Source organism: Pangasianodon hypophthalmus, chromosome 10 (assembly GCF_027358585.1).
Source record: "Pangasianodon hypophthalmus isolate fPanHyp1 chromosome 10, fPanHyp1.pri, whole genome shotgun sequence".
Lineage (NCBI taxonomy): Eukaryota > Metazoa > Chordata > Actinopteri > Siluriformes > Pangasiidae > Pangasianodon > Pangasianodon hypophthalmus.
This window is the reverse complement of record NC_069719.1, coordinates 3,892,219-3,906,014: the sequence shown is the minus strand read 5'-3', so window position 1 is coordinate 3,906,014 and position 13,796 is coordinate 3,892,219. Positions and strand designations below refer to the sequence as shown.

Genomic DNA, 13,796 nt, shown 5'->3' with positions numbered 1-13,796 from the left:
AAACACAACACTCCATTAGCTCTGATCTGAACTAGCCTGGAATCCACAGTGGATAAACCTGTAGAATCACTAGAAACCACAAAGTGACTACATTACCCAGCCTACCACACTTCTGCCATCCATCACCTCCTTCTCTCCCATACACAGGCAGCTATTATGGTTCCTCACAGCCCCTCGTTCATCTTCCTCTGGCCTCAAAACCACATGTAATCCAAACACAGAACAAGTGATTATGATTGATGTGATGGAAAAGTTCTATTTCACAGACAGGAAGTGAGAACATACTGTATTTAGGGGTCTGGATATAGAGTCACTGTGGTTTGTCCTCATTAGCAGTGAATCAGAACTGTGGGTTTTTTTTTCTATCCTCTCTGAAAACTAATCTTCTTTTTTTTGCTATTTAGAACATTTATTCAGGGATTTGGAGACCTTGTTATTATGGTCACTATGGCAAATGTGAAAGCGCCTGTTTTTTTTCAGATAACGTACCTCTGTGTCTATGTTACTTCTGTCTTTCCATCTCTCTTTCTTTCTCTCTCTCTGTCTCTCTCTCTCTCTCTCTCTGAGGATAAAGTTAATCTACTTGGTCCCTTGTCTTCGTGATAATGAGGTTTATATCAGCAGAACACACACTCACACACACAGCGAACGCTTCAAAGATTTAATGGCTCACGGGAATCAGGAGGCCATGCGTGATGCGGGCCACCATTTAATTTCACGCTCAGGATATCTGAAAGAGAGAGAGAGAGAGAGAGAGAGAGAGAGAGAGAAACTGAGAGAACCCAGTAGAGCAGATTGAGGTCAAGGACCTTGTCCATGGGTGCAGGTCAAAAAGGGTGCAATGAGGACAATGGACAGCAGGGAGAAAAAGAGAGGGGGATAGATGAAGAGAGAAAAGAGGTAATGGAATGTACAGAAAACAAAGAAAATGACAAATGGGCGAGTTTGAAGACAAAAAAGAACTGAATGCTAAATGGTGTAGGGAAAAAAGAAAGAAAGAAAGAAGTAAAGAAGGTAAGAGAGACAGAAAGAAAAATAATTTAAAACACAAGGGACAAGCAGAGAACAAATTAAAGCCAATAGGAATCAGTTGCACCAGTGGAACATAAGATGAGACGAGTTAGGAGTTAAAAAATGCCATTTCTGACTATTTAAAAATGTTTTAGTGCTGTGCTAAATAAATATATTGAACAGATACTAACTATAAGCTTTTCTAATGTTAGTCAAACATACTGTACAGTGAGAGATTTTATTTTGAACTCAAAACATTCTCCGTGTACAGTGACAGAAAATGAGGACGCCTCTTCAGCGCATCTTTCAAGCAGGAAAATCAAAAGGAGATGAGAGATTACTAATGTGAGATGTAAGGAAGGGGGCGGGGCTTCCAGGGGGTTAGTTAATATCAGAGAGTTCAAAGCACCTACACACCTGTCAATCACTCTGGATTCACATGTTGATTGGCTTATCTGCCATTTTTATTGCCTTTATTTTTTTTTTTTGCAATGTACCCCGATGTTGAATAAATGTGAAGTTCCTATGCAAAAGTGCCTTATTTCACCATCACCAGCCAATCAGAAACACAGACATAAACAGGAAACCTTTCATCCATGATCAAGATGTGACTAAATCTGTAAGAACCGTGCTTTATAATAAATGGTGACACGATTTATCCATTTCTTATATCTGTACATTACACTTGTATTTGCTTGTTCTTTAATGCAATCTGAGCTCTCATGCAACAAATTTTAAAAGCAAAAAAAATAAATATACATAAAATTTATAAAAAATATTTTATAAAAATATAAAAAAATAACTAACACTTGCAAACTTGATCTGCATCTGAATACACTAAATGGTTTTATAATATTTCATTAATGTTACATTTTTAAAAAAAAATATATTTTGTATTATCTCAATTACATGACATTTTTGTGGTACAATTAAAAAAAAGTTAAAACCTTGGATCAAATGTAAAAAAAAATTTGCCTACTTGTGGTAAGTAGTTTTTTTTTAAACCAAAAAAGGCAAAACATTGAAAATCTTTATTTTTTTTCATTTGAGAATTACATGACACAATTTTAATCTGAGGTTTCAGGTTTCTTTTTTTCCCCAGTGTACTGCAAAATGTATTGAATTTCATTGGCAGTGTACCTGAGGAAAGAGCTTGTGTGCATTTGCAGTGATCACTCATCATGACTATCTACATGAAGAACTCCTGCTAACAAAATACAAAAAAAAAATAGATTGATAGTAATAAATGCTCCTTTTATTCTGCACATGGAAGCATCGTTCACAGAATCACTGAGTAATGTGGAAGTAAGGGAGGTGTATGTTTAAAGTTAGAAGGCTTAAGGCTATGTTAGTTATGTCAGTTGGTGCAACTGTTCTTTTTATAGTTTGTAAACGGAAACATTGGGGGCATTTACTGTCTGTACAGACGGTGGTGCAGCAGGCTGTGTTGCTGCCTCACAGCTCCCCGGTTCGATCCTGAGCTTGGGTTACTGTCTGTGTATCTTCCTGGGTTTCCTCTGGGTTCTGCTATGCTAACTGATGCCATGAGACAGATTGGTGTTTCCCAGCCTTGTGTCCAGCGTTGCCAGGATAGACTCCGGATGCACCATGACTCTGACCAGGATAAATCACTTACTGAAGATGAATGAATGAATGAATGAATGAATGTTGCATTGTATTGGCTGACATTTACTTATTAGACTTACCAGCTTTGGTGTCTTTCTTGAAGTTTCAAAACATGTATTGTCATGTATTGTTTTTTTTTTTTTAATAAAACTTGAGCTTGAAGTATTGTGAGAAAAAATCAATTCCTTCTACTTTACCTGAGCAGATGTCTGGAACAATTACATATTTAATTCATGTGGGACAGATGATAGACATCTGAAAAAATCCCATGTCACAGGAAACCAGAAAATAAATATAATATATAATATATATAATATTTAATGTACTTGGTAAGAAAAGATAAGACCATCAAACCCATGATAGATCATCTTAGACTGTGTAGTTATGAGTTGATGATTATCCAAAACAAGGCCAGAGATTGTGCAGGAAAAATCTTGCATGTAAACTTTTTTTTGATTTTCCAAAAGGTTTTCTAATATAGTGTATCTAAGGCTTGTGTGTGTGTGTGTGTGTGTGTGCGTGTGTGTGTAAAACTAGAGCTCACATTAAGCCTAATTCTAGTGAGGGAGAATAATTTTGTGATTTTATTCAAATCACATCTCATAAAAAATTACAAGCACTAACCCTTCCCTTCTTCATGACCAAAGCTTCCGTATGAGTCTCATACAACTTCTGACAAAAGATTGAGAGAGTGTGTGAGTGTGAGTGTGAGTGTGTGTTGTTGTTGTTGAAATGAAGCAGGCTTGCTCTTTCTTAAATGTGAAACAGGAAACATCTGATGTCTGGTCTGAAGAACTAGAAAGGACAAAAAAAACCTCAAAAATCACAAAATCTACTACCCAGGTTTTATTCGTTTGCTTTTGTTAATCTGTTTTCACACTGTGACCGAGAACAAGACAAAAATAGCAGTAAAGCGCTATGCAAACCCACCATTCCTCAGCACTACATCCAGATCAACAGAATCAGTGTCAGCAATATGCAGCATGAAACAACTGCCTGTTGCCTGGAAAAATTATGCATTGCTTCCATAACAGAGAACAGGAACATATTAATAAGAAAAGTCCTTAATGTCAGAATATTTAACTGAGCTGATCCTCATACTGTTTTCGGAAACAGTCTCCGACTGGGAAGAACTCCCAGCAGCGTTCCTGGTACATCTTCCACACATAGGACTCCTGTTCAGAATTAAGAGGGAAAAAAAATAATAATAATAATAAATGCTGACTGACAGACATATATACAGTTTCAAAAACTGTATCTAAGAGTCATAAGTTTAATTACCTGTCCTGTGTGTTCTGTCACATCTTTATTGATGAGGTACTGCACAAAGAACCTGCAGGCAAAAATACACACAATTTCTTGTACACACTACTTATACACACTACTTTTTCTTGGCTGTGGGCTGTTTCTAATTTAGTACTTAGTTATTCAGCAGTGACATGAATCTCCTTAGAAAGCCACTGTATGAATTAAGAATTATAAAGAATTATTTATAATTATTTCCTTTAATTGATGCATATATTTAATTCTAGTACTACTTCTAGTACTAGTACTACTACTAGTAATAACACTAACTACTACTAATTAAACTACTACCAATTATATGATGACCACAACTAATAACATTAATAATAATAATTATACTACTAATATACTACTACTAACTAAGAATTTTACTACTAATAAGTATACTGGTATACTACCACTATTAATACTACTACTACTATTAATACTACTACAACTACTTAGGCAGCTAATAACTGTAATACTTATTAAACTATTACTACTAATTATACTTCTACTTACACTATACTAGTACTACTACTAATAATAATAGTTGTACTAATACTACTACTATTACTACCACAACTACTTGTACTACTATTATTTAAATGTATACATTATTATTATTATTATTATTATTATTATTGTTGTTGTTGTTGTTGTTATTATTATTGTTGTTATCTTACAGGTAGTTGGCCAGGTTGTGTTCATGCAGCGTGTGAGACTCAAAGCCATGAGGGACGGCATCAAAATATTCGCTCCCAATGCCGCAGATAAAACACTTCGTCTGCAGGAAGACAAGAAACACAATAACTTACAGTGATGTAAACATTTTCCAAAAATCATACTAAAACAATTATTTTAAAGAACATTTTTCATCATAAATCTTTTTAGCCTGATTTCAAAAGTTATATATTTACATATTGTAGAGATGTTCATGTCATTTTCACTCATGTTAAACTTTTTTCCCCAACATAAGACCTGAACATTTCACCAGGAGCTCATTGTGTTCTCACCTCCATGTCCTCTTTCACCTGCTCCTGTTGGTCTCTCAGCTCTCCAAATGCATCGATGATCAGACCTGGCCACAAGTTACAGCAAAAAAACACAGAGCATGTGGTGCAACAAAGTTTCACAACACTCCACACAGGAGGAAGAAGTTTGCATTGTAACTTTTATACTGACTGTAATGTTATTATGGATTAGACAGAAAAGTCAGGAAGCAAAAAAAAAAACAAATTTGACTTAAGACTTTTTAACTTAATTTTCAATTTAAGATTCAAAAATCTGTGTCTACTACCAAGAATATATTTATTTCAGCATATATTTATTTCAGCATTTATATTTTTTACTTTGTTTGCACAATGTATCATTATAAATCACTTTAAAAGACAAAATAATTTTTTCCCCCTGTAAATCTTCTAAAAAATGTATTTATTTATTATAAGCACATGTTGTATAGTATGTAGTCATGTAGTCTGGTAATGTTATATTGAATAATGTGATTCATTTGTATTTGTAGCTGTTCGGTGAGTTTCGCTTTATCCTGTGCTGCCCAGTTATTGGTGGATTTTAGATGAGCTTCGTAGCAGCGCTAACACACTGAGATTTTATTCAAAACTTTCTCACTTCCAGGACTTTTGTTGTCTTCTGTCTTTGGTGTTTTCACAGTGATGGTGAGCAGGGCATGACAAGAACGACACTCTCAATTCAAGGAGTCAAAGAATTCTTTTAGGATGTGCGATTTTTGTGTGCGACAGCAAAACAATCCAAATCGTACAGACTAAACCTGGCTTACCGTGCTGAATGACTGCAGGATAAGGGCCGCAGCCATCTTGGGCTCACGTTGTTAAATACAAAGATATTGGCAGCTATGAATCACTTTATCTGTCTTACCACTCAGTAAAATCCAAAAGAATTGACTTTGATGTGATTAAAAGTCTAAAAACTAACAAATGTGTTTAGTTTGAGATGAGACTCAGACTTTAAACCCAATCATTTGCTGTGTAAATGGGATTCAGGACCAGCTGTGGCATTGCTTCTCTGTTCTCACCCTGAATGATGGCCAAGAGGATGACGATGACGAAGAAGAAGAACGTGATGTCGAAGACGACGCGGTAGAACTCAGACTCGTCTCCCGCCGGGTCCTCGATCTCATCGCCGATCCCCCCACCGGCACGTACACCCACGTACATGTGGAACATGTAACACTGAACACACACACACACACACACACACACCCCATTAAGATGTTTGTCTATTAGATAATCACAGAGCATGCTTATAATGCGCTGTGTTGGGAAGGACACCGTAATCCCGCGCCCTTTCCTTTGACATTTCATGAGATCCAGAAGAGCTTAGTGTATTCTTATTAGCAATATTTTCCTATGTTGGTCTATATAACAGGAGATTTCTCAGTTTAGTTATATCTACGAAACTCCAGATGATACAGAGATCAACAGCCACTTACACTAGTTCAACTTTAATCATAAGTAAAGTAAAATCGCTCCTAAACCATACACTGGGAGTAGTTAGTGTAAAACTAGTTGTAAGACGCATCATAACTAACAGTGCTAAAAATGTTTAAATGTTATTAAATCTACTCAGCTATATTTCACTACCATAGATTTTTTCAAAATGCTTTAAGATTTTGCACAATTTATTAATCTGCATTTAGCAGGTTGTGAGCTAAATTTCAGGAATCTAGACATAGAGCTTAAATAATCTTTCCCTGAGAGGCGAGTTGTGGAATTGCCGTGTCTGAGGAAGAAATGTGAGATACTTGCACTGTAAACTAATTTACTGTAGATTTTACAGTAATTTACTATCAACCTAGGTTGCCAATAAAGTATTGTAAAATTTACAGTAAACAACTGTAAAACAAGGTACTGTAATATCATACATAGTATAAAATAACACATAACACAGAATGCTGATGCAGGACACACGTGAGCTGAAGGGTCTTGCTCAAGGATCCAATCAAGGCAGTTTGGTTGTGCTGAGATTTGAACACTTGACCTTCTTCTCTGCAATTCGAAGCCGTAACCACTGAGCTACCACAGCTAGCACAATTAGCTTGCACTGAGTCATTGCAATCTTTCTTTTTCAGTGCTAGAAGTAGTTGAATCAATGCAAGCTAGTTGCAGTGGTGTTGTAGTGTAGTTGGCTCAGTGAGATTAAGGCATTAAGATATTACAGTACTTTACTGTAAATATATTTTACATCTGTTTACTGTAAATTTTATAGTACTTTACTGGCAACCCAAATTGCCAGTAAATTACCGTAAAATTTACAGCAATTTATTACAGTGTGGATCTTTGGATTTAGCACTTCTTCTTTCATTTATTCATCCCTTAATCTTCAGTAAGAGCTTTATCCTGGACAGGGTCGCAGTGGATCCGGAGCCTAACAGAGTTTTAGGAGTCCATATATGTGTTAATATTGATGATCATTTCTAAATGACGAGATGCAAATGAAGATATATTGGGTATTTCAGAAGTTTATGATTTTATTATTATTGTGTGTGTGTGTGTGTGTGTATGTGTGTGTGTGTGTGTGTGTGTGTGCGTGTCAGTAGTGGCTGGTGGTTTTTAAAATAGGGGAAGCACAACTGTCTATTAGGGACTGTTATAGACAACTGTCTATTATGTCATCTTGTTTAGCTTTCAGTGTCTCGTCATAAGTACGAGCATCAAAAGACTTTTCTAAAACCAGGGCAACATCAGCAGTGTCGGCCATTTCATCCCACAAAGCAGCTAAGCTGCTAGCTGAAGAAGGAGGTGACAGCTAGCTAGATTTATAAACAACAAATTTCAGAGACGAATGTAAATAATCAAACAGAATTTTATACTCACAGTTTATTTACAATATTTACAAATTACACCTACTGAAGTCTCTGAATGATTCTGACTGGTGCCGATATGTTTGTTGGTTATAAGGTTCTGCCCCTTTGAGAGATCGACCAATCATCATAAAGAGAAGCTGCGCATCCAGGCAGGACAAACACAGAGTATGCTCTCCACAAAAAATTTAGATTTTTTTTTTCTGCTTTTTTTTTCTTCTTCAAAATGACGTGTTAAAAGCCTGTTGTCCAATGAGCATTAATGTTTTGTTCCATTAAAACAGCGTTTATACAAACACCTAATAAACACTAATAGAAGCACAGGCTTCAAGAGCTGTGTATTAGCTCTGTGTTGGGGCTTCAAAGGAGATTTTCACGCAGGCTGCACTGTTCACCAGAAAGAGTTTAATGAAAGAACTGTGAGATATTGCAGTGAGAAATTTGATCATTTGATTCGCTAAAATATTGAATTCCACCCAGACTGATGAATAATATAGACACTTTGGTAAACATTTAATTGCTGCATTTTAGTGAAAGTTTAGGGGAAGCTGGGTTTCTGGCTTAAACCAGTGTGTGTGTGTGTGTGTGTGTGTGTTTACCGTCAACATGTCGTCACACTTCATGTCCAGAGATTGGCCATCTTCACTTTTATTGTAAAACTTGCGGAAGAAGTTGAAGGCCACGACGGTGTAGAGATACACAACCACGGCTAACAGTCCCACAGTCAGAACCAACTACAACACACACGCACACACACACACACACACACACACACACCATAATTCAAACTTGACATCTAATAGACACTATTCTACCCTCTTACACACATTATTATCTGTACTTCCTACATGTGTTATCTACTGTATTACTTTACATTACACAAACTATCACTGTGTAATTTTAGTATTATAGTGTGTATATATGGAGCTGACTAGCTCTATTGCTATATTGTAGTTTTGTGCGTTCATCTCAGAAGTTATTTTTTTAACCAAAACAAATGTTTTAGTAACTAATTGATGCCGAAACCAGAGTTTTAACACATTCAGAAATAAGCAAGAAACTCAACTTGGTTTGATATATGTACTTAAATAAAAAGATGCACTGGAACAAAGTGACATTTTCAGTTGCCACAGAGTAAGACATATTTATTTAAATTTGTTGTACAATACTTTCATTTCTTATTTATACAGCTTTAACAATTGTGCTGCAAGTGGCCACTCATGATGATGAGGATGCATTAAAACACTGCTGTGCTCGGGCTGGTCAGGGTATTTTTTTTTTTTACCTGTTTTCCATTGTGTGTGACGGATGACAGGATGGTGCGCAATGTTTTAAAGCCCATGGCGACGTCCAAGAGGTGAGCGGCGAAGAAGAAATTATTGTAGTGGCCCAGAATGGACAGCAGCATGTACCAGGCAAGATAGAGGAATGACTGAGGGATTTATGAAGTGACCAAGAGAAAGAAAAAAGAACAAATTTCTGGATTTAAAACTTGTCCTTTTAACACAGGAATAAGTCTAAAAGATACAAAACCGACTCACGTTATCAGTGAACACCACCCCAAGTTTCCAAATCTGATATTTCATATCAATGGAGTTGAGTCTGAAATCACAAGAACAGAAGCATGTGTGTGTATCAGTATGCACACAGTCCATGAAAACGATAAGAAACTTAACAGCAAATTCTACTGCCATCATCTGGCACATATGAGATATGAGACCACAAATGTTTAAAGTACACCACTGACCACAATGATTATTATCTTATTATGAATTATTTTTTCGCTCACTTCCTGTGCACCTTCTGAACAAGTGTACCTTCTGTTATCAGTTTTTTCTTTGATCCAAGTTAAACACAGCAGTGATGATTAAGGCATGAAAAGTGACATCCCATGGACAATCATGAGAGTTCATTAAGAAGAGGCAAAAATGGCACTCTTAGAATGACTGGCTTAAAATGAAAAACCAACATTGGGCCTTTTTTAATGTTTACAGTTTTGTGTGATAGTTTGCGCTGACAAACTAAACTAAAAATGGAGTTTTCAGTAACGCTGATTTTCTTCACACTCGTGTTGATAAATGCTAATCAGACGTAAATGCCCGAGTGCATTCAGAGCATGATGATTTACATTCAGCCACACCCACAAATCTCCAAGAAACCCACAAAATCCAAAACTGCCAAGGTGAAAACTACAAAATGGCAACTAAATGGTGAGAGAAGACTCCTGAGCACACCAGCTACCATAGACACACGTTAACGCTTCCTTCGTTTATAGGGTACCATTACTTTTGCATTAACTGAATGACTATTCTTATTTGTCATAATTTATGGATTTGTTTTGGTTTGGTTACTTTCTAGTCATTAACATGAAACAACTAACTGGATTTTTATGAATTATAATTTCACAGAGGTAGATGAGTAAAATGTTACTTCAATTACTTTCTAAATAAATTTAACTTGTAAGAGCTGACTGGAGGTTTTGTTTTCAATTTGATGGATGTTTTACCTTCAGTCCTTTAAAATCCGGACAAGGTCACTACACTGTTTTCACCGATCAGACGCTGCCCGTCACACTGAGGTTAATAATGCGTGAGATGGATAGACAAATAAATAATATCTAAAAAAAAATATCTATATAGCATGTGATCTAGTCATGAAACTCATGAAGGTGAACATTTGGAATACATTTTGTGGTTGGATAATGCTATGTGCTAACATTACCCATGTCACCTAGCTAGCAAGCAGCGAATACATATAATGTTAACATGCTTTCACTGACGAGAAGTGTAGCTTCTGGATTACGTAGAACACATGTTCATCTGTGAGTTTAAATATTTATTGTCTCAATTATAACAAGTACATATTTTTTGATAATATCACCATCATTGCTTGTTTTTGTTTTGAAAAAAGTAGTTTGGCTAGTTACTTTTACTTGAGTCATTTTTAACTGTATTTTACCCACATCTGATCTGAGTTTATTCCCAAAATAGAGATTTTTTACTGCATACTTTTCCATAAGTTATTGTTTATGCTGAAGAGTTGTGATTTTGACAGTTTGCACAGACACTCTGTGTACTTTTACATACTTTATGCTCTCTGAACAATCCTCCTGCTCTACTTTATGGCTGTTGCTTTATAGTGTATTCATTTATGCTGATCTCTCTCTCTCTCTCTCTCTCTCTCTCTCGCACTCACTTTCTAAAACCACATACAGTTTTATGCATGCATTATTATTTATGTACTGATCCATATGCTGTTCTACTAACTTCACTATGAGTGTGTGCACCTGCATTGCCATATACAATGTACTGCAACTTATTACATCCCATTATTTATAATTATATATTTGGAGAATTTAATATTCTCCAAATATTCTGTGTATTCAGTAAAAATGAAGAGTACAGTTCTCGGGCTGGTCTTCTTCCATTCTGGGCTTCATAGCTGAAATCCAGTGTTGTTTTATCCAAACCCAGCAGCTCACTGATCCGCTCTGAGCCATACAACTCGCTGTACTTGGCCATCACCTGCCATAACACAAGTAAAATCAGGCAATTGTACAGTGATGGCAAGCAGAAACACCTAATATAGGCAAGAGTGTATGATTTTAATGAGTGCCATATTTTCCAGACTATAAGGCACAGCTGGATTATTGGTCTCACGCAGTTGTTGCAGGTTTCCCAGCAAAGTGATATATATGTTAGACTAATCATGTACATTAGACTAATCATGATATGCTCCTTTGCTACAGTATTTATCGTAGTTGTGCTATTCTAGCATTTACGGTAATTTACCCACTGGTTCGTGTTTTTTTCCTGGGTGCTACCGTCACTGAAGTGTAATTTTAGAGGCAGGAAAATTTGTTTTTGTTTGAATGCCTTATTGTCTGGAAAATATAGTAATATAAGTAAATTAGACCTTAAATTTAAAAGTTTAATATTGAATAAAAGGGTTATGAACAGCAAAACGACCCAGTGTTCATGCTCATTAAGTGCATACATTGCCATATATACATTCCAAGTGATAATTCAACACATTACTGTACCTTCCTCTTCACAAATTTGTCCCAGTAATTACTTGGAAAAGATCTAAAAACAAAAAAAAGAAAGAAATATATCCATTTTAACATTTTTGATATATAAAGTTAAGCTAACAATTAAAAGGTTAATACCAAGGTTCTAAGCTCTTACGGTGTGTTTATGACCAGTCGGTCCCACTGGCCCCTGATGTCATCATCAGCAGGTTGCTGTGTGACGTACAAACCATCGAACTCCAGTTTACGCGCCAGCTCCTTCTCCCGCTTAAACACTACTAAAGGAACCTGAAAATCACAAATGCATGAAAATGCAATGTAAGGGCACCAATATTTACATTTACAGCATTTTTTAAAGCATCCTTATCCAAAGAAGTGCTTTGGAATCTCTATCAAAAAATATAGCACGATGCTAAATCAATATTTCAGTATCATTTTTTTTTTTCGACACTAACAAAATGTTCATTATGACCATGCTTCACTGAAGTAAGCCTTAAAAAGAGAGTTCGCATCATCGCAGTGACGTTTGAGGGTAGGAAATAACAATCGAGTGACATAGTGCTAACACTGGAGACTCCTTCCATAAATGTTAAATAAACATCGCCTTACAGAAAACAAGACCAAATCAACAATTACGCACACTTTTTCTTATTAGACTACGTGGAGCATCTGCTGTACAAGCCCCTGTGAAAGTTGTTACTATAGAAACGATAAGCTATTAGAACAAGTGCATTAAAATATAAACCTATGATTTGCAGCTGCATTACTGTCACAGCTGCTGTTATAGAAAATCAATCATCACCTTCTGACCAATCAGAATCAAGAATTGAACAGCACTGTGCCATATAATGATCTCCTCAGGGTTCTGCTTTTTGTCCTACATCTTTTTGTGTTCTGTCTCTGCAAAGCCCCAGAAGCCCACTTGAGTATTCAGTAATCAGTGAGTATTAGAAGAACAAAACCGAGTGCATGACATCAAAGCAGCGAGAAAGATAAAGGTGTAATCTGAACATTTTCAGCACAAATGAGCAGCAGCCACTTGCCTTCAGACAGTAGTAGCCAATGATGGAGCAGAAGGAGATAAGAGTGTGTAATACAGCCAGAGTGTGGAGGACAGGCTTCATATAACCACTTTCTCCCAGAATAAAACGCACACTCTCAGAGTTATCATTCTCATCGCTGAGGTCAGGCAGGGCCACGCTTTCAGCTTCACTAGAGGAAACCTGGCTCACAAACATACAGCATTACAAACAGATACACAACCAGAAACAAGCTATTTATATGAAGACATGTTCCTGTAATTACAAATAATGTTTCACGAATGCACAAAACTGCACAAAATTGTTATAAAGACAACACCAGCATTAGGCATGAGAGTTTAAAAAACACGGCTTAGCTAACATTTTCTTTACTGTTCTGATTAAAAGTCATATTTATGTTCATAGATTTCCAGACGTTGTCTAGCTACTCTAACAACCTGACAATCATGTCGCAGCAGCGCAATGCATAAAATCCTGCAGATAGAAGTCAAGAGCTTCTGTTAATGTTCACATCAACCATCAGAACCACTCTTTCCAGCCGTGCTGAGCAGAAAAGCATCTCAGAATGCACAGGCTAACTAAAAAAGTTGAAGATTGGAGTAAATGGATGGTGAGTGTATATAAATACAAATTATAAATACAAATTCATTTGAATTATAAAATTTGTTAATTATATGAAACAAAATATTTCTTAAAAGTGTAACTGTGATTAAAAAATTCAGGAATAAAAAGCTCATATGTGTCCTGTAAATAAATTTAATAGCATTTGCAATTGCAGTATTTGTCTAATGTGACTATTTTAATGTTTGAATTGTACTCATGAAAGCAAAAATAAACGTGTGATGTCATGATCATAAGAGGGTCCTTTATTCTTCTTCTTATTATTTATTTTTACGCTGAATGTTTCAGAAGTCCCGGGTGTCTATTTAACACCACAGATAATTTATATTGACACATAAACGCA

The 13,796-nt window shown here is 36.0% G+C and overlaps 1 protein-coding gene across 4 annotated transcripts in view; it reads right to left on the bottom strand.

The window, feature by feature from the left end:
* Positions 1-2,764: 2,764 nt before the first annotated feature.
* ryr2b (ryanodine receptor 2b (cardiac)) overlaps positions 2,765-13,796 on the bottom strand; it is an 89,706-nt gene continuing 78,674 nt past the window's right edge. For 3 of the 4 annotated variants that reach the window (XM_026944056.3, XM_034307866.2, XM_034307864.2), the window contains exons 92-103: positions 12,836-13,015; positions 11,950-12,080; positions 11,805-11,847; positions 11,165-11,286; positions 9,304-9,364; positions 9,048-9,194; positions 8,362-8,496; positions 5,975-6,131; positions 4,938-5,002; positions 4,608-4,708; positions 3,919-3,970; positions 2,765-3,812 (exon numbers count right to left, since the gene is read on the bottom strand). In XM_026944056.3, coding sequence (XP_026799857.3) covers positions 3,717-3,812; positions 3,919-3,970; positions 4,608-4,708; positions 4,938-5,002; positions 5,975-6,131; positions 8,362-8,496; positions 9,048-9,194; positions 9,304-9,364; positions 11,165-11,286; positions 11,805-11,847; positions 11,950-12,080; positions 12,836-13,015 — 1,290 coding nt within the window. In that variant the 3' untranslated portion in view covers positions 2,765-3,716. Of the gene's footprint in view, positions 3,813-3,918; positions 3,971-4,607; positions 4,709-4,937; positions 5,003-5,974; positions 6,132-8,361; positions 8,497-9,047; positions 9,195-9,303; positions 9,365-11,164; positions 11,287-11,421; positions 11,646-11,804; positions 11,848-11,949; positions 12,081-12,835; positions 13,016-13,796 lie in introns of those variants that run through there. The other variant, XM_053237643.1, reaches the window with a different exon arrangement.